We start from the raw sequence: 21242 nt of genomic DNA, 5'->3' as shown, positions 1-21242 counted from the left end.
GGCAAGATTGAGGGCAGGAGGAGAAGGGGACAACAGAGGATGAGATGGTTGGATGGCATCACTGACTCGATAGACATGGGTTTGGGTGAACTCCAGGAGTTGTTGATGGACAGGGAGGCCTGGCGTGCTGCAGTCCATGGGGTTGCAGAGTCAGACACAACTGAGTGACTGGACTGAACCAAGTCATAAGAAGACCTTCCTCCTGATCCAGCAGCAAATGCTTGGACTTTGGAATCAGGAAGACCTGAATGTAAACACTGGCTGTTGTTACAGGGTGAGTCATTTATCACTTTGAACCTGTTCTCTCCGGGCTGCTGTGAGAAGGAAAGTATTAGTGGAGGTGATGTCGTCACAGGCAAATGGGCTTCTGTATTTTCCATTCTCCCCTCGCACCACACCTACACCTCTGTGGCCGCCAGTTAGTCATTAATGACCTCTTCACTGTACTCCACTAACGGGTGGCGCAAACCTGCTCTCGGCAAGGCTGCCCCCACGGGAGCTAAAAGGATGGAGTTCTGTCCATCCTAACTTTGCTGACAATATTTTCAAGGCTTCAAAAAGTCAGGTTGAGGGACTTCCCTGGTGGCCTAGGAGTTAAGAGACCGCCTTCCAATGTGAGGGACACAGGTCCCCGGTTGGGGTTGACAAAGGTCCCAGGCTGATCCCTGGTTGGGGAACTAAGATCCCACATGCCACGGGGCAACTAAGCTCACACTGACCACAACTAAAGAAGCACCCCAAGGAAGACCGCACCCATCGAGAGGGAAAAGATGGTCCAGCAGAAGAGGAGCCAGCATTTCAGGGAAATCACGCTCAGGAAAGCCAGCCAAGGTGACGCGACGTCCAGCCACACCCTGATCCGGGACGCTGATGGGCAGCTTTAAAGCAGCTCACTGCGGCTCGTGATGCGGGAAGGGATATAAAACCAGGGCAGTTCTCGAAGCACTTGTACACAGATGGGCAAATGTTTCCCCAGGGGAAACACGGGCTGTCTCTTCCGGGCAGACAAGCTCAGTGAGCCTACAGTGTTGAAAATCCAGGAAGAACCCGGGCCGACGGTGCCAACAGGCTGAGAAACGAAACAAAGGGCTGCATGGGCAGCAGCAGACCTGGACCCGAGACACATGGCCGGAGAGGAGCTGCGCGGGGTACCTGTGAAAGCACGCTGCCCGGGCCTCGAGGGCTCGCTGCTGCTGGCGCCACCGCCAGAGTCTCCTCCACGCCTGGAAGGCTGCAGGCAGGGCTCTCTGCTGGAAGTGGCCGTCTGCTCTGGCCTGCAACAGCTGAGGGGAAGACCGTGAATGACCATTTGCACTTTACATTAAAAACGAAAAAAGTCTTTCCAGGTCACATTCTCAAAGGAGGACTGCTTCCGGTACAAACACCTTTTAAAATGAAAAGCATGACTTCCAATTTCTGCCAACATGACAGGTGAAAAATGAAATAATAGGTGGAAAACTTTGCCTTTCATTAAAAGTGAATTAAGCGTCTCTCCCTACATTTGACCCCATATGCGTGTGTATGTGTATCTATCTAACGTTTTGTCCTATGGCCCAAGTGTTCATCCTCATTGCCCAGTTTACTGACTGTCAGCATTTAACTCAGTGACATATATGGGTTTTTTGAACCTTAAATTTATTAGTCCTCTGTCGTGTGTGTTATCAATTTTTGTTTCCACCCTGTATCTTTTGATTTTATAATACTTTTTTGAAATACAGAGTCTTTAAATTTTTATGTAATTATAAAAGGCTACTTAATCTACTATAGGATCAGTAAAATCTACCATGTGACCCAGAAACCCCACTACTGGGCATATACCCTGAGAAAACTATCATCAAAAAGGACACATGTACCAATGTTCACAGCAGCACAGTTTACAACAGCAAGGACACGGAAGCAACCTAAATGTCCATCAGCAGATGAATGGAAAAAGAAGTTGTGGTACATGTATCAGAATATCACTCAGCTGTAAAAAAGAATGAATGAGTCAGTTCTAGTGAGGTGGACGAACCTAGAGCCTGTTACAGAGTGCAGTGAATCAGAAAAACGAACATATGTATGCATATATATGGAATCTAAAAAAATGATACTATCTGCAGGGAAGGACTGGGGATACAGATGTGGAGGATGGGTTTGTGGACACAGTGGGGGAGGGAGCGAGTGGGAGAATGGGAAGTAGCTTCCGCATATGGACACCATCAGGTGTCAGACGGATGGCTGGGGAGAAGTGCTGTGTGGCACAGGGAGCCCCGTCTGGCCCTCTGTGATGACCTAGAGGGATGCAATCAGGGAGGGAAAGGGGGGATGTATGTATGATTATGGCTGATTTGCACTGTTGTATGGCAGAAGCCAACACAAATTAAAATAAAAAACATGTATATTTAAATAAAAAACAGGAAGAAAAAAAGGCAACTACTGTTCTGTCCAGTTTTAAGCTGGCTTAAACTTCAGGACATTCAGAAAACTAAGATCACGGCATCTGATCCCAACACTCCGTGGCAAATAGACGGAGGAAAAAATGGGAAGATTGACAGACTGTATTTTCCTGGGCTCCAAAATCGCTGAGGATGGGGACACAGCCATGGAATTAAAAGACACTTGCTCCTGGAAGAAAACTTTTGATAAACCTAGACAGAGTATTAAAAAGCAGAAACATCACTTTGGTGACGAAGGTCCATCTAGTCAAAGCTATGGTTTTTCCAGTAATCATGTACAGATCTGAGAGTTGGACCATAAAGAAGGCTGAGCGCCGAAGAACTGATGCTTTTGAATTGTGGTGCTAGAGAAGACTCTTGTGAGTCCCTTAGACAGCAAAGAGATCAAACCAGTCAATCCTAACGGAAATCAACCCTCAATATTCACTGGAAGGACTGATACTGAAGCTTCAATATTTGGGCCACCTGTTGCGAAGAGCTGACTCACTGGAAAAGACCCTGATGCTGGGAAAGATTGAGGGCAGGAGAAGAGGGTGACAGAGGGTGAAATGGTTGGATGGCATCACTGACTCAATGGACATGAGTTTGGGCAAACTCCAGGAGGTAGCGAAGGACAAGGAAGCCTGGTGTGCTGCAGCCTACAGGGCCACAAAGAGTTGGACACGGCTGAACAACTGACAAAAACTACTATTCTATGGCTATTCTATGGCTACATCAGTAGGAAGATGTACCACTGACAGAATGATACATATGCCTCCATGATACAAAATCCTGGGGTGGCGGGGAAGCATACATGTGTGTGGCGGTTTTTAAGACAGGGCTGGCTGCAGGGAATTCCCTGTCAGTCCAGTGGCTAGGGCTTCCACCACTGGGGGGCACGGGTTCCATCCCTGGTTGGGGAACTAAAACCCCCATGCCTCAGCCAAAAACGGTAACAACAAATAAAACAAAACCAAAAAACAAGACTGCAAACTCTTTGATCTTCCTTTCCTTGAACCTGGGTGGACAGTGACTACTTTGACCAGTGGTGAAAGTGACACTAAGTGACCTCAAAGGCTGGGTCATAAAGAGCCACATAGCTCCTGTCCTGTTCGTGGGAACACTCTGGGAGCCCTAAGCTGCAACACAGGAAGTCTGCTACCCAGGGGCCGCCATGCTGAAAGGAAGCCCGAGCCTCTGGGGAAGGCCGTGCATAGGCTCTCTAGTTAACAGTCCCAGTGGAGCCCTGTCTTTGAGTCATTCCAGCCCCAGAACCAGGTGAGTGAGTGAGGAAACTAAGCTAAATGACTCCAACCCCCTGCCACTAGAATCATACCAGCAGAGGCCCCAGCAACACGGAGCAGAGACCAATCATCCTTGCTATGTCCTCTCTATTTTTGACACACAGAATTCTTAAAACATAATAAAGTGGTGGTTGTTTTAATCCACTGAGTTTGGGGTGATTTTTTTTTACAGAGCAATAGAAAATTTTACAGCATGCCTACGTGTGTGTTTGTGAATATATGGGTACACACACTCCTACTCACACAGAGGAAAAAAAATATCAGGTTTACTCACCAAATGTCATCTTAGAGGCAGGATTATGGGTATTTTTTTTCTTTTTTTATGTCTTTGTACACTTCTCTAATTTTCTGTGATGTCTACCTATTGCTTATGGGAATTTTCAAGTATACAAAAGAGTAGAAGCAATAATAAAACAAATCCCCACAGACTTCTCACCCAGCTTCAACAACAAGCAAACATTCTCGCCATTCTTTGTAATATCACTTCTTAAATAGAAGGAAACGCATAATAAATTACACGTTTATCTTTTCTTAAAATAAAAGGCACTGATGTGTTCCTGGATATCTGAACCAAGCAATAATACCCAGATTGTTAGCTACAGGTTTTTTAAAACATAACAGCTGAGCAGGGCTCTTACTATTTTTCAGACCGTCCACTGTGTGGGCTGCGCTGGAGGCCTGTAGAGATAAGGACTCAACCCTTGACCTTCTTCCAGTGCTGGGCCCCAGGGTCGAGGGGATCCCTCTTTTTCAGGGAGAAATTCAATGAGACCCTTTGCTTCTTTTCCACCTTGAATAAACATAACCTTTCAACTTGGGGGCTCATGTTCTTTTTCTAAAAGGACTCTTTCTTCATATTCTGTTGTGCTTGCAGTAAATGACCTTGAGAGACCAGGTGGCAATGTCTTTTCCAAAACAGCCACATAATCCAAAGGGATGTCAAAGAATGCACCAATTCTAAGCCTTTTCCAGGTGTGGAAGGCAAAGGTGACGCAGAATCGACCCAGGCCCTGATCAGTCCCAAACATCAAGCACTGGGGTGGTCTTTGGGGTAAAGTCTGAAGCAGTCACCAGCAGCTCATCTGTTTGTTCACCTGTGTCCCTCGCTCATCCAAACACAGTCAGGGCCTGCCCTCGGCCAACAGTTCAGGAGATGAACGGGGCAGGGCAGGCTCTGTGCTCAAGGAGCCTAGAGCCTGGTGGGGTGGATAGGGTGGGGGCAGCCAATGCTGGGTGATGAGAAGGCTGCGTGTGGCACAGGGGCAGGGGCCAGCGCTGACACCTGAGCTGAAAGGGCAGTGGGCAGACTGGGAAACAGGAGCAGGCAGAGAACACCCAGGAAGGACTGGCAGCTGGACTGTGCATAGCTATGAAGGGCAGAGTGGAAATAGGAATAGGGAGAAGAGCAGACAGGACCAGCTCCCAAGGGAGTCAGTATGATGTTCAAACCAAGCAACCAGCCAAGCTCCTTAGATCCATGTGCCAGACTCGAGCAGCAGATAGATGAGGAGGTGGAGAGGGCAGCAGCAAAATAACCAGGAGAAGCCTGGTTCGTGTCCCGCCCGTTTTCACCGGGGGAAGGCCAAGCAAAGAGCTGAGCAGCCCATGTCCTACTGCGAGGCCCTGCAGACATCACCAATTGAACACACACTCCCCTGAGCCTGATGTGGCCTGGAAACCCACCTTTCTCAGTTCAGCGATCAGCCATCATTAGAGGCCCTCCGGGGCTGAACTACAAGCCCCGTGAGAGTAGGAACCCCCTGTGCTTTGTATCATAGCTGCATTCTCAGGGCCTGGCTTGGTCTCAGGCATAGCAGCTGTTCGGTAAGCCTTTCTCCACCTGCCTCCTCCCACCACCGCGAGCACCTGTGTCTCACGTGGTTTAGCTCTGGGATATGGGACTCAGGCTCTCCACCTTCCCCGGCATCTCCCGAAGGTCCCACGGGATGAAGGGCTGGCTGAGGACAGTCAAGATGTGAACAGAATGGCTTATACGCTCATCGCCTTCAGAGAGCAGCTGTGCTGTCAAAGCACATGGAGGCAGGGATGGGAGTCATGCAGACCTTGACACTCCTGGAGGGCCCTGGGGCAGAACCTTGAGCTTTTCAGTGCCCTTGCCTCCAAACCAGAACACCAGGCCTCCTGACACAGGCCTTCCCTAAGAATCTCTCCAACACCAGCAGATCCAAGAACGTGAGCCAGCAGAGCCCGCTGAGCTGAGGAACTCTGTACCTGCTGGGATCGCCTCTTCTGGGTGGACTGTGACCACAGCTGGAAACACTTGCGAAGCAATGTTATTCTGAAACAAAACACAACACAAGGGAGTCACCCTCCCACTTCCAGGCTTCTAAACTTTTGTTTTGACTTTAAGGAAGGTGAATCTGGGTGCAGGTACTTTGGATTTCTGACATGAAATCCACCAACCCCTGATTTTGGACTGTGGGCCAATCCCCAAAATTTAACAGCTTTCTTGTAAACCAAATTGGACCACCAAGGACAGTGGATTTGGAATTAGGTAATATGTATGAAATCCCCCCAGTATGCTGAGCTTTCTGGTTTTATGGCCAAACTCTGGGGTCTTTTAGGACCATGTTGGTCTGTGACATGCCTTCACATAATACCAAGATTGAGAACCACACTCAGCTTTGTAAAACAGGACTTATAATAGTGATATACCCTGGCAGCTCCGATATGAGTCGGCTAAATACTGGGATTCTCACTGACTCATTAAAAAGTGCTCCAAAATTGGACCCATAGCTATGCAAATTAAGTTATACTCTTGGGGGAGGGTTTATTGAACATGTCTTGCAGCAAGAAAGTGAATAAAAAGTAATAAAAAATTTTTTAGAAAAGGGGATTCCCTGGCAATCCAGTGGTTAGGGTTCCACACTCACTGCTGAGGACCCTGGTTCAATCCCTGGTGGGGGAATTAAAAATCCCACAAGCCACGAGGGGCAGTCAAAAAAAAATAAAAAGTGAACAGCGGTTCCCTCTGAAAAATAAGACTAAGTCGTTGAAGGAAGGCGTCCAGGCAGTCGTTACTTTTTACTTTCTATTTCTTTTCTATACATTCTGAGTTTTCCCTGTGGACATGTGATGCTTTTATTTACTTAATCTAACTGAATGTTTAACTGAGGACATGCTTCACAACCTCCAAGACCAAGCCACAAACACCCACCTGCCTGGGACGTCTCTGTAACACTAATGACGCCTGAATCCCAAGACAGAACGTCACCGACGCCTGAGACCTGAGGCGCTGCTGGCCGAGCACCGGCACAAGCACTCCTCATCCCACCTCCCACCTCATCAACCGAACGGAAGAGGCAGGCGCAGGAACCACGGGTCCATGGCAGGGCCTTTCCGAATCTGCACAGTAACGTGGGGAAGGGCGGTGATGACTCCTAGAGACCAGCAAGCAAGTCACAGCGGGGCCTGGGGAGCCTGCAGGCCACGTCCCTACCTGCCGTGGTCCCAGGCAGCACGCAGGAAGGGCAGCTGCTCTCTTTCCTCCCTCTGCTCCAGCCGCGACTGCCAGAGGTTCCAGACCCTGTGAAGCAGCTGAAGTGAAACAAGAAGGAAATGGAAGTGCATTAATGCAAAACAATCTCTCCTGACCCATTAGGTAGCGAATCTGTAACTCCAGAAGATGCAGGAATTACCTCAATTTGGAACACCCGACATGTAAGAGACTTGAAAAATAATTATGGCCAAACTATATGGAACTATTCTGGGCCAACATAAAAAACAAACTGCTGAATCTATCAGATCTGTGGAAATAAAAATGAAGAAGCTGTTCCTAATCGGGGCCTCATGGAGGCCAACACCATTTTAGAAATTAAAACTGATCTTATTACATATTACTACTTATGAATCTTTTGTGACCCCATGGACTGCAGCCCACCATGCTCCTCTGTCCATGGGACTTCCCAGGGAAGAATACTGGAGTGGGTTGCCATTTCTTACTCCAGGAGATCTTCCCAACGCAGGGACTGAACCTGGATCTCTTGCATCTCCTGCACTGGCAGGTAGATTCTTTACCCTGGTGAAGGAAGCTCACTGTCTACGAAGTAGTCTTGCCAAAAAACATTTAACTTCAATCTAGTCAAGCCCTTAGATCCAATTTCCAGTTCACAAGAGCTACATAGGAAAAAGGGAAATCAAATGACATCAAAAGTAAACAGAAAAATGGAGAATAGGAAGACTGTACAAAAAACTGGTCTTCCTTTTCAAAAAGTCAATGTCATTAAAAATACATATATACGTTATGCTAAGTGAAATGATCCAGTCACAAAAGGGCAAAGTTCTATAAATATGAGGTACCTGGAACAGTCAAATTCACAGAGACAGGAAGGAGAGCGGTGGTTGCCAGAGGCTGGGGGAGGTGGAGGAGACTGGGATTTACTGTTTTGGTTCTGCAAGATGAAAGGATTCTGGAGATGGGTGATGTGCACAGTGATGTTAATGTACTTAATGCCACTGAACTGTACACTTAGTGGTTAAGATGAAGTTTTGTGTGTTTTACCACAATTAAAAAATAAACATGTTAAACAAAAGAAATGGGGGGTGGGGGAAGCTTATTGATTTACTAGAGTCTTAAGAGACATAACCCAATGTAGTAAGTCATAAATTTTTAATTGAATCCTGGCTTGTAAAAAACAACTATAAACACATTTGGGTCTGGGGCAACTGAGTTTGAAAATGGAAATTTCAACATGTGCTCGGTATTGGTTAATACTGGGCTCCTCAGGTGGCACTAGTGGTAAAGAATCCTGCCGATGCAAGAGATACAGGTTCAGTCGGGAAGATCCCCTGGAGTAGAAATGGCAACCCACTCCAGTATTCTTGCCTGGAAAATCCCATGGACAGAGGAGCCTGGCAGGCTACAGTCCAAGAGGTTGCAAAGAGTTGGACATGACTGCGTGAGCACACACTGGTTAGTATTAGAGCATTACTATTCGTTTTGTTAGGGATGATAATGATATTGTGGTTATAGAGCAAAATGTCCTCATTTGGGGGCAATGCATACTCAAACGTTTAGATGTAAAGTGTCAAAACATCTGTAATTTACTTTGAAATGACTCAGGAAAAAAAAGCAATTGTTAACAACTGTTGAACTTAAATGGTAAACTGAGGTTTATTATACTATTTTTTATATTTTTTCTGTACATTTCAACACTTTCACAATTAGAAAACCCCCTTCTATGCCCAGAAGCACAAGTGACAAATGAAGGTAGAATGCTGGTTACCCTCAGGAAAATTAACCACCGAAGACGACAGACACACGGTGCAAACGGTACCAAAGTCCCTGGAACACACGACTTAAGACTATACTCCCCAGGTCAAGGCTGAATCCACAGTGCTTGACCTCTGATTCAATCACCATTTTTTTTTCTTAAGCAAACAGATAAAAAACGGCATTACATAAGAGAAAAAAGTTTCTCTATCCTGTGGTATGGATCACTGAAGAATATGGACCTGAAGGTTTTGGAGTCTCAAGATCTGAACAAACCTCTAAGCACAAAGGTTAAAAAAAAGAGAGAAAGAAGGGCCATCAGAAGAAATGCTTTGGTACAGAAGAGGGCCTCACCATGACATCATGCTGTTGGTGAGCAAGATTCCTTCTTATCCGTTGGAGACGGGCGTGGGTCACGTTGTCTTTCAGGGCTTTAAAGCAAAGATGCTGTGAAAAGAACAGACACAGTCAACAGTGTGCCTGTAACAGTAAGCTCGACGCCAGAGAAGGTGGTGAGAAGCTCAGCCATGGCTGTTCACAGATGCTCCCGGGTCCCAGACAGTGTTTCTCTGCTTTGAGATTCAACTGGGAGTCTGATGCAAGCCAGCCTACACAGTAGGCACTTAATAAACACTCCCTGTTGCCCACAGGTACTGCACACACAAGAGCAAATCACCCTCACCCCTGACCAGGAGAAGTCCCTGTGACCCACACAGAAACACCAGACAAAGGTCAAAATATCACCACTGCCTCTCAGAGAAGAGACAGACTTTCAGATTATGGTGGGTTTACTTTTTTTTTACCATGTGGGGTCAACATGTATACTTGGTTCAGTTGCTAAGTCATGTTCGACTCTTTGTGACCCCATGACTGCAGCACACCAGGCTTCCCTGCCCTTCACTATCTCCCCCAGTTTGCTCAAACTCATGTCCACTGAGTCACTGATGCCATCCAACCATCTCATCCTCTGTCACCCACTTCTCCTCCTGCCTTCAATCTTTCCCAGTATCAGGGTCTTTTCCAATGAGTCAGTTCTTCGCATCATGTGGCTAAAGTATTCGAGCTTCAGCATTAGTCCTTCCAATGAATACTGAGGGTTGATTTCCTTTAGGATAGACTGGTTTGATCTCCCTGCAGTCCAAGGAACTCTCAAGAGTCTTCTCTAGCGCCACGGTTCGAAAGCATCAATTCTTCGGTGCTCAGCCTTCTTTATGGTCCAACTGTCATATCTGTACATGACTACTGGAAAAACCAGAGGTTTGACTAGATGGACCTTTGCTGGCAAATTGATGTCTCTATTTTTTAATATGCTATCTCGGATTGTCAGCTTTTCTTAATACGTTATCTCTTTTCTTTAATACGTTATCTCGATTGAAGATTTTTTTTTAAGGAGTAAGTGACTTCTAATTTCATGGCTGCAGTCACCAGCCACAGCGATTTTGGAACTCCCCCAAATAAAGTCTGTCACTGTTTCCATTGTTTCCCCATCTATTTGCCATGAAGTGATGGGATCAGATGCCACGATATTCGTTTTTTGAATGTTGAGTTTTAAGCCAGCTTTTTCACCCTCTTCTCTCACCTTCATCAGAAGGCTCTTTAGTTACTCTTTGCTTTCTGTCATCAGGGTGGTATCACCTGTATATCTGCAGTTGTTGCTATTCCTCTTGGCAATCCTGTATATTTACACAACCGCAAATGCAGTTTTGCAGAGTAGAACAGAAGGAAAAGAAGTAATCTTTGGTGACTGAGGTCGGGGGACAGGGGCAAGACATGCTGGCCTGGCTCCAGCTCCGTCCAAAATGCTTCATGGGTGACTAAGCAGAGCCCATGCTCCACAGGCTTGCTTCAGTTTTCTGAGATAGAGAAGAAGCACCTAGGGGTTTTCACAGAGTGATCTGTGGGCCCCCAGAGGCTCCTGACAGTGTCTGGAGGCCACCTCGTGCGGTGAGGGTGGGGGAGAGCAGCCGGCAAAATGGACACTATTCTAAGACCTGGCTTCATCCACGCACCTCAACTTGGATTCATTTGCAAGACTAGGCCTCCACCATTTAAAGAGGGGGCCTGAAGTGCTGATACCCCAGGACTGGATCGCTTCTAAGGCTCCTCTGCAGCTCCAACCCTTCTGACCCCACACCATCGCCATCTCTGATCCAAAATTAAAATCAGGACATGACAATGAAGGGGGCTTCCATGACAAATGGCAACCACACAACCAGATGCACTTAAAGAGCATGACGAGGGTCGGGCCCCCCAAGGAGGGATGCCCGAGCACAGCCACGGCGCCCTTACCAGCAGGCCTCGCCTGTAGTGTTCTCCTGCCGCCTTCCACCGCTCAGCGTCCTCTGCGCACAGCAGCATGTCTGCCCGAGTCAAGGCTTCTCGTCTCGACAAGGCCCCACCCCAGCTTGGTGCGACCCCAGTGACCCGTCCCAAGGGTCCCGGCTGCAGGTGACGACGGGTGAGCCAGGAGGGCTGGTGTCTACCTCATCTCGCCTGATGACCCAGGGAAGAGAGGATTGAGGGGAACCACGATGTGAGTTATTTATCTGCCTTTCTCCCCTGTGATGCCTACTTCATGAGGGGCAAAAATAGTCGAGATAAACTGCTACCAGTCAGAGTAAACATTTAAAAATCTCAGCAGAACCTGAGACTCCCGCACTCTCTGTTTTGGCAGCACAATCCGGTCAGATGTCTGAGCTTAAACCCTTGGAGTTATTTTCAGTCCTTTTCTCCTCCTACCCCTCCATCTCTCAGCTGCCAAGTCCATCTGCTCCCCTCCTTGTCTCTGGGTTCTGTCCCCACCCCCAGCACTGGGCCGTGCACCAGACTGGGTCCCCTGTGCCAGCTTCACTCCCACCATCGAGCCTCATCCTTCCCAAAGTACAGATCTGCTGCATCGCTTCTCAAAAACCTGCAGGGGATCCTCAGCGTCCCGGGATGAAGCCCAGATTCCTGACCACCCACACAAGGGCCCCACGAGCCAGGCCCCAGCCTGTATCTGCCTGCCCCTAACACCCCACAACGCAATGCAGACCCTGGTCACCACCCCTGGTGCCCTTTCTCATCCACACCTGCGTAAATGCCACTCCTTACACCTGAACCGCCTCTCCCGATTCCCGTCGGGAGAACGTGTCAGCCCGCAAGGCTTAAATTCAGCTCAAACATCAATTACCTCCTCGGCTAGGTCTCCACAGCAGCTCTAGCAGGACTTAATACAAACCTTTATGATAGTACTTATCAGGCCACATTTACACAGGCTGGTTTTCATGTCTATTTTCCCCCAGTTGACAATGAGCTACTGTTAAGTTTCCAGGTTTCCCTGTATTCAACAACTTGGGCAGGGGTTTAAAACAAGAGTTCAGTGAACAAATGAAAACGTGAGTGAATATCCAGGGCAGTCCAAACCCCAAACCTGGGCACAGACTGTGGCAGGGGGAGGGATTAAGAAAGTGCACTGGAGTCAGAAGCCTGGCTCTGCCAATGAGACTGAAAATCACTTAGCACCCCCGACTCCGCTTCCTCATCTGTGAGATGGAGATGGCGACACCCACTCCACCGGGTTGCTATGAGGATTAAGGAGATAATCACAATGTCTGCACATAGCAGCAGCTCAAGGAACGGAAGCTGGGATCGTAACAACATGGCCGCCAAGGACAGAAGGTTTTCTGAAACAGAAGTGAACTGAAACAAATTTCTGAAGCAGAAACTGCATGGCTATTTCCACCATCTAATGGGCAGGAAGAAAAGGATGAAATGATAACAAAATCAGGGCAGTGGGAATGCTTCTGAGAGGGAGGAAAGGGAATACAGTCAGGGAGGAGAGGACTGGGGTGTGTGCGATGTTCTACTGAGTTGTGCTCATTTTACTATTATTCTTTAAACTACAAATGTTTGTTATAGGCACTCTTTTGTATGAGTATTCCCAGAATGGAACAAAAATTTTTTTTTAACAAGCCGACCAGAGTTCAGGACTGTCCGAAATTGCTGGGTAACTGTTTCCCATGTCTCCTGACTGTCTTACAGGCTGCCGGGCTCTCCCTGTCTTGGCTGGGCCGGAGGACAGGCCTGAGGAATGCAAAGGATACAGTGTTCCCAGTGCGTCAGGGCTCTCCGCAGCAGCGTCCTCCTGGCCAGGCCCTCCACCCGCGCGCGGTGGGCATGCAGGCTCTCCCTCCGCGCCCAGGCCCGCCGCCAGGCAGAGAAGTGCATCTGGAGCAGGGTGGCGCACTGGACTCGCTCGGCCATCTCTGCAACAGAGAAAGGAGCTTCAGTGCTTCCCCGTCAAGGCTGGGCCACAAGCTGGAGGCATCTCTAGGATGGGCTGAAACCCACCACTGGCACACAGCTGGGATTTAAGGCTGCTGCTCCACAGAGAACGTTGGAAAAAAGGGTTTTGAATAGGGGAGGGTTACTATGGATTCCTTAGCTACAGTTCTGCTCTCCGCAGAAAGAGAAAAGGATTCTGTCGAAGGACTGAAGCTCCTGGTTAGTGACCGAGGACAGCTGTTTCTAAAGAAAACCCCATTTTACTCCTGCCTCTTTACCAGCATTTCGGGACTTCAGGAACGAGTCAGTGACACACGACTCGGTCGACACGCTGGCAGAGGCTTCTGTGAGCCGTCAGCCAGGCTGATACAGGCCGCCAGCTCCATCTCCTTTTAAGACTAATTAGCTAATGACCTGATGAGCTTAAAGCCAGAGAGGGGAAGGGCATTGGTCCTGGGATGAGAATGCCTTAGGTGGAGGCATGTATTAGTCTGCAACTCATCATTAAGTAGCTTCATGCCTTCATTGAACTTCCAGGCTTGGGCATCCAGACAGTGGGTCCCTCATCACTATTTTCAAGTGGGCACATCAGTTCTCCCAAGAGACAGTGCTGGTAGGCTAGGAATCCTGCAGGGAGGCCTGGGGAAAGCAGGGGAGCCTAACCCTGCGGCCAGGACTTCTGTGTGGGCTCGAGAAACTGAAGGACAAAAAGTACTGGCCTTCATGACCAATTTGTCGTTACTTCTGACCTACTGTGGGAAAACTAAACCTTCAGGATAGCGCTCAGAAAACGCAACATCATAAATCATGCATCTGCATAACTAGGGACAAACAACCCAAATATCTCTTTTCTCTCTCTTTTTTTGGCCACACCACACAGCTTATGGGATTTTAGTTCCCCAATCAAGGATCAAGTCCTCGCCCTCAGCAGTGACAGCATGGAGTCCTAACATTGGACTGCCACAGATTCCCCCAAATATCTATTAATAGAAGAATGACTAAGTATATTAAGGTAAGCGCCCCCTGTAAAACAGTCATAAAAAAAAAAAAAAATTTATGGGATTTCCCTGGAGGTCCAGTGGTTCCGACTTCGTCTTCTGGATAGTTAGAAGTCTGGGATGGATATATACACACCACTGCGTTTTAAGTGGATAATCAACAAGGACCTACTGTATAACACAAGGAACTCTGCTCAATGTTACATGGCAGCCTGGATGGGAGGCGAGTTTGGGCGAGAATGGATACATGTGTATGTATGGCTGAGTTCCCATCTGAAACTATCATAATGTTGTTCATTAGGCTATACCCCATAACAAAATAAAAAGTTAAAAAAAAAAAACAGACTTCACCTTTCCAAATCAGGGGATGTAGGTTCAATCCCTGGTCAGGAAACTAAGATCTCACATGCCTCATGGCCAAAAAAACAAAACATAAAACAGAAGCAATACCATAACAAATTCAACCACTTTAAAAATGGTATACACACACACACAAAAAATCTTATAAAAAGTAACTTAAAGACACAGGAAAGCATCGATTAGTTATATGGAAAAAAGCAAGATACAAAACTGTGTATCATACTAATCATAATAATTGCAGCGCTCATAGCGTAATTAAAATCCTACTGAATTAAATACATTGAATAGGAGCCCCTTCCGGAGAATGCCGGTCCCTTGAGGGGAAGAGGACACAAAACGCCACTTTAAAAACAAGTCAGACACAACAAATAGTGTACGAAGCCACCTATGCGTGGGACCTAAAAACACAACAGACTAGCAAATCCAGAAAAAAAAGAAGCAGACTCGGCTGCGTGGAGAACAAACTAATGGTTGCCAGTGGGGAGGGGGCTTGTTATGGGATTATACAAAATCACGTGTGCGCAACTTCTGAAAACTGTAAAGCTCTATAGGATGTAAAGACTCTTTCATTCAATAAAAAACAATAATAAAGTAAAAAAACTGAATAAAATATTGAAAAAAAAAAAAACACAGAAGGAAATAACTTAAATGTGAATTCAGGATGCTTTATTGTCCTCCTCGATCTTTTCTTTCAAAATCTGTGCTGTAACTGTTACTACCCCCCGTAAATTCATGGCCACCCCTGGCGGCAGTGGGCATGGCGACCCTCCCTCTACCCCTGGCGCCCAGGACTCACGGTTCCGCAGCCTCTTCTCTCTGCGCAGCTGCAGGTACTCAAGCCAGGCCCTGAGGGCTCTCCACTGCTGCCGACGCTGAAGGTGTGTCACTGCGGAGACCGTCTTCCATCTCTCCCTCTGGACAAAGAGGAGCTGCTCCTGCCACCGTGACCAAGCCTGGAAACCAGAGAAAAGACAACCATTAAGGGAGGCAGGAAACCAGAGGTGAAATACAGGTAAGGGAAAAGAGAAACCCACACACTGGAGAGGGTGAAGTCAGAAAACGAGGAAGTGGCGATTCCAAAGCAGGATCATAAGTGATGGGGATGTGGGGTGAGAGGATCTTTGAGAAGGGCATTCTGGGACTTCCCTGGAGGTCCGGGGGTAAAGAATCCACCTGCCAATGCGGGAGACACAGTTCGACCCCTGGCTGGGGAAGATTCCACACGCCTCAGGGAAACTAAGCCTGTGCACCACAAACACTGAACCTGTGCTCTCGAGCCCGGGAGCCCCAAGGACTGAAGGCTGTGTGCTGCAACTCCAGAGGCCCACAGGCCCGAGAGCCCAGGCTCTGCAACAAGAGAAGTCACCCAACTGAGTCCACGTGCTGTAACTGGGGAGTGGCCCCTGCTCAGCGCAACCAAAGAAAGCCCTCCTTTCCTGGATTAAGAGGGGGAAAAAAAGAAGAGGAATAATAAGCTGGGACAATCCAAGGGGTGGTATAATTAATTCAGATCTGGGACAGGTGAGGCTCTGTCTTTTCTTCCAAAGGGGGAGGAAGCCTACGGTTGAGGCCCTTTCTCAGCACGTGAGTCCCCAGGACATGGACCTACAGAAACCGAGGGTCTGCGGACGGATTCCCTTAAGATTATCCATCTAGGGTACCCTTGGGAAGGTCTTCATGCACACCCAGCAATACACCTGCCCTACTCTGAAGGAAACTGTCATAGATGACTTGATACCTTCTTTTATACCTTCATACCTCTGTAAACCTGTGACACCCCTTCTCCCTTCCTTCCTCTCATCTGAATACCATTTTTTCTATTTCACCAAGAAAATAAAAGCAATCAAAAGACAATTTTCTCAAGCTCCCACACATCCCCCAGGGGCTCTGCCTTCTCTCCACACTCCCAACAAAGGTCACCCCTACCCTGCCCATCTTCTCTCACCTTCTCAAGTTTATCACTCTGGCAATTACCCCCATTCCCTTCCTGTGTCATCAGCTTTCACTCTCTGCTAGATTTTTAAAATCAGCATTCAAACGTGCTGTTATTTCTCCCTTTGGGGATGTGACAACCAAAAGCAACGGGTGACCTTTGATTGGGCCCTGGATCTGATACTAAAAGAGCAACAATATACAGCTGCAATACAAACTGTAGTCTCAATATTATCAGATCAACATTACACAGTGAGGATGTGGTTACATAAGAAAACGTTCTTGTTTTAGGAGATATGAGCTGAAGTATTCAGGGTGGGGGCTTCCCTGATAGCTCAGTTGGTAAAGAATTCACCTGCAATGCAGGAGACCCTGGTTCTATTCCTGGGTCAGGAAGATCCTCTGGAGAAGGGATAGGCTACCCACTCCAGTATTCCGGCCTACAGAATTCCATAAACTGTATGAGAAGGCATAGGCTACCCACTCCAGTATTCTGGCCTAGAGAATTCCATAAACTGTATGAGTCCATGGGGTCACAAAGACTTGGACACGACTGAGTGACTTTCACTTTCACTCAGGCTTGAACTTGATGTCTGCAACTTTAAAGCGACTCAGAAAATACAAGAAATACACCGATACACTTGAGAAAGCAAACGTGGGAAGATGCTAAGGATGGGTTAACCTGGTGAAGAGAAGCCAGTATCCAGCTTTTCTGTGATCTGGTACTTGTCAAAATTAAAAAGTTGAGGGAAAAAACTGCAGCCTAGTGTGACACGAGACTTCACTCTTGGCCCAGTAATTAAGAATCTGCCTGCCAGTGCAGGGGACAAAGGTTTGATCCCTGGTTCAGGAAGCTACCACAAGCCTCGGGGCAACTAAGCCCGTTCCTGGGCCCGCATGCCTAGGGCTCATGCTCTGCAACAAGAGAAGCCACCACAGCGGGAAGCCCGTGCACAGCAACGAGAGAGCTCGGGTGCAGCAAGGAAGACTTGTCCATAAATAAATAAAGTTTTAAAAGACTATGGTCACCCAAGTACTTCCAGAAGCGAATAGATCAGTGATCCTCAAACCAACCACCAAACACCCCTCTCTAGACCACTCGGCCACCCACCAACACCCAAGTGCTCTCCTTTCCTTTCCAAACTCTTCAGCAGGGCTGTCTACTTTCTCACTTCTCTTCCCCCAGTAAGCAGGGAGATCCTCTCCTCCTTGGGTTCACTGAAACTGCTCTTATCAAGGGCATCGATGACCTCCACGTTGTTCAATCCAAAGGCCAAACCGCAGTCCTTGCCTGCCAGAAGCGTCTGACACAGCTCAGCTTCCCCACCGGGCCTCCTTGCCTCCGCCTCTCCTCTCTCCCACCACCGATTCCCGTCTCTTCACTGGGCAGGCTCAGTGCCACTGGCTACACCCACTCCCTCTGTGCTTTCACCATCTCATGGCTCCAAATGAAACCTGTGTGCTGAGGACTCCCGAGTTTACCTCTCTGGTGTGGACTCAACACTCCACACATACCCACCCAGCTCCTCCCCGACAGCCCCTCAAGGTCATGTGAAAGGCCCATCAGGCTAAAGTTATGGAGCCCAGGATGCAGCTCCTCCCCTTCTTTCCCCACAAGCCTGCCTCTGCCCTCACCTTCCCTATCTCAGTAAACAGCAACTCCACTGGCCCAGTGACTCGGGCCGAAGCGCCTGGGAGTCCTCTCAGACTTTTTCTCTGAAGGTTCACACCTTATCTGTCCAGCAGCAAACCCTGCTGGCAATTCCTTCAAAACATATCCAGAATCCAACACCATCTTGCTCTCATCTTGGCCCAGAGTCTCGCCTGGAACTTTGTAATCGTTTCCTAACTGTCCCCCCTGCTTTTACTCTTGATTTTCCGTCGTCTGTTCTTAGCACAGCAGCCAGTGGTCCTTTTTCATTAGTTATGACTGCTTTGTAAGTTAAATCTCTCCATTTTGCTACTTATTTTTAAATAACTATTTTTTATTTGGCTGCACCAAGTCTTAGCTGTGGCACTCAGGATCTTCTATTAGGTTGGTGCAAAATGATTGTGGTTTTCCATTATTGAACTTTGCCACTTGATACTGGAATACATTCTTAAATGTGATTATGCTATAGATCATTTTAATGTGCATTTCTTGCTTTATTTTTTTCCTAATGACCTATTACTTGCTGTTTATATTTATTTTGGACTATGGAAATGCTGTTAGACAAAAGACAAATTCGAGCAGTTTTCTTATTCAAGTTCAAAATGGGTCTCAAAGCAGTGGAGACAACTTGCAACATCAACAACGCATTTGGGTCAGGAGCTGCTAAGGAATGTACAGAGAAGTGGTGGTTCAAGAAGTTTTGCAAAGGAGACAAGAGCCTTGAAGATGAGGAGTACAGTGGCTGGCCACTGGAAGCTGACAACAACCAGCTGAGAGGATCCAGAGAAGGCAATGGCAACCCACTCCAGTACTCTTTCCTGGAGAATCCCAGGGACGGCGGAGCCTGGTGGGCTGCCATCTATGGGGTCGCACAGAGTTGGACACGACTGAAGCGACTTAGCAGCAGCAGTTGAGAGGATCATCAAAGCTGATCTCTTACCACTATATAAGAAGCTGGCAAAGAACTCAACATCAACCATTCTAAATCAGTTACTTGGCATTTGAAGCAAACTGGAAAGGTGAAAAGGCTCCATTAAGTGGGTGCCTCATGAGCTGACCCAAGATCAAAAAACTCGTCATTTTGAAGTGCTGTCTTCTCTTAATCCACGCAACAACAATGAACCACTTCTCAAAGGGACTGTGATGTGCGACAAAAAATGGATTTTATATGACAACTGGTGATGACCAGCTCAGTGGGTGGACTTAGAAGCAGCTCCAAAGGACTTCCCAAAGCCAAACCTGCATCAGAAAAGGGGTCATGGTCACTGTTTGGTGGTCTGCTGCCCATCTGATCCACTAAAGCTTTCTGAATCGCAGTGAAACCATCACATCTGAGAAATACGCTCAACAAATCGAGATGCACGGAAAACTGCAACGCCTGCAGCCGGCATTGGTCAACAGCAAGGGTCCAGTTCTTCTCAGCAACACCACCTGAGTGCACGCCACACGATCAAGGCTTCAAAAGTTGAACAAACCGGGTCCTAAGTTCTGCCTCATCCGCCAGACTCACCTGACCTCTTGCCAATCAACTACCACTTCTTCAAGCATCTCAACCTTTTGCAGGGAAAATGCTTCCATAACCAGGAGGACACAAAAAATGCTTTCCAAGAGTTCATCAAATCCTGAAGCGTGGATTTTTATGCTATAAAACAAACTAATTTCTTATTGGCAAAAATGTGTTGACTGTAAAGGTTCCTGTTTTAATTAATAAAGACGTATATGAGCCCAGGTATGATGATTTAAAATTCAGGGTCCAAAACCACAATTACTGCTGCACCAACCTTAAAATCTTTATTGCAGCATGCAGGATCTAGTTCCCTGACCAGGTATCGAGTCCCTGCATTGGGAGCTTGGAGTCTTAGCCACTGGATCACCAGGGAAGTACCTAAATCTCTCCATTCTGATGACAATTTCCCTCTCGGCCTTTTTTCTCTTCATGCTACTAACCTGTTAAGGAGAAACCAGGTCACGTACCCTATAAACTGTTCCACGTCTTAGATTTGGCCAACTGTCTCCTCCTGGTGTCTTTAAACTGTCCCTCCGATTCCTGTGTTTCCCACGAACTGATAATAAGATTCACGTTAGGCTTGGCTGGAGTCGTGTTCAAATTTTAGTCAGGGACATGTTTCAAGTGCTTCGGATTCCTTCCTGTTACGGCAGCGTGGAAGGCTGCCGTAGCTTTAGCGACTGTTCAGTGCCAAGACTGTTCAGTGGCTTCAGATGGCATCAGTCTGACCCCTCCCTTATATTTCTCTGTTGTCTTTCCGCTGGGTGACTACTGCCCAGATCCATTTTCTCACTGGGAGGAAAAACAACAATTTTCTAATTCTAATACTCCTACATTTGTTTATTAACTGGAATTCTATTTTTTAAAAAAAAGCCTTATTCTCTCATTAACCCTCTCATTTCTCAGAGAGTAGTCTGTACAGGAAAGGCAGGATAAATGCTTGACTTTGGTCTTCATTAATTTTCAAAGAATAGAATTAAAGCTCTAACAACCCAAAATTGTGACCAATCAGCTCTTTTTTCCTCTAATGAATGCATGAATTTTTATATGCTTTGTATATTTTCAACCCACTATAGTCATTACGCTTTTTGATGCTCAAATTGTTCTTAAGCCTGCAGGAGGCCTGCGGACACAAGCCCATCAAGCTCTTTATTTCTTCACAGTCCTGCACACCATCTCCTAGGACTTAGGCTTACAATGTCTGCTGCTAAGTCGATTCAGTTGTGTCCGACTCTTTTCGACCCCATAGACGGCAGCCCACCAGGCTCCCCCGTCCCTGGGATTCTGCAGGCAAGAACACTGGAGTGGGTTGCCATTTCCTTCTCCAATGCATGTAAGTGAAAAGTGAAAGTCAAGTCGCTTAGTCATATTCGACCCTTAGCGACCCCATGGACTGCAGCCTACCAGGCTCCTCCATCCATGGGATTTTCCAGGCAAGAGTACTGGAGTGGCGTGCCATCGCCTTGATGTCTAGTTCCTGCTCTATTCCTGGAATCAGTCATTTCCCCCAAAAACACCTCAGTTCCTTTTAGTGGCAAATAAAAGGAAATAAGAGACCATAGCTTAGGCACTGGGGA

At 47.3% G+C, this 21242-nt stretch overlaps 1 protein-coding gene across 1 annotated transcript in view; it reads right to left on the bottom strand.

The window, feature by feature from the left end:
• Positions 1 to 21242, bottom strand: part of SFI1 (SFI1 centrin binding protein) — an 87959-nt gene that overhangs the window by 19141 nt on the left and 47576 nt on the right. Inside the window, exons 9-15 of the mRNA XM_059876212.1 lie at positions 15372 to 15528; positions 13037 to 13198; positions 11241 to 11311; positions 9306 to 9398; positions 7179 to 7276; positions 5951 to 6017; positions 1153 to 1283 (exon numbers count right to left, since the gene is read on the bottom strand). Of these exons, the coding sequence (XP_059732195.1) occupies positions 1153 to 1283; positions 5951 to 6017; positions 7179 to 7276; positions 9306 to 9398; positions 11241 to 11311; positions 13037 to 13198; positions 15372 to 15528 (779 nt within the window). The remainder of the gene's footprint in view (positions 1 to 1152; positions 1284 to 5950; positions 6018 to 7178; positions 7277 to 9305; positions 9399 to 11240; positions 11312 to 13036; positions 13199 to 15371; positions 15529 to 21242) is intronic.

This window comes from Bos taurus, chromosome 17, assembly GCF_002263795.3.
Source record: "Bos taurus isolate L1 Dominette 01449 registration number 42190680 breed Hereford chromosome 17, ARS-UCD2.0, whole genome shotgun sequence".
In the NCBI taxonomy this organism is placed as follows: Eukaryota; Metazoa; Chordata; class Mammalia; order Artiodactyla; family Bovidae; genus Bos; species Bos taurus.
Note: the sequence above shows the minus strand (reverse complement) of the source record. Positions and strands in the feature narration are given on the sequence as shown.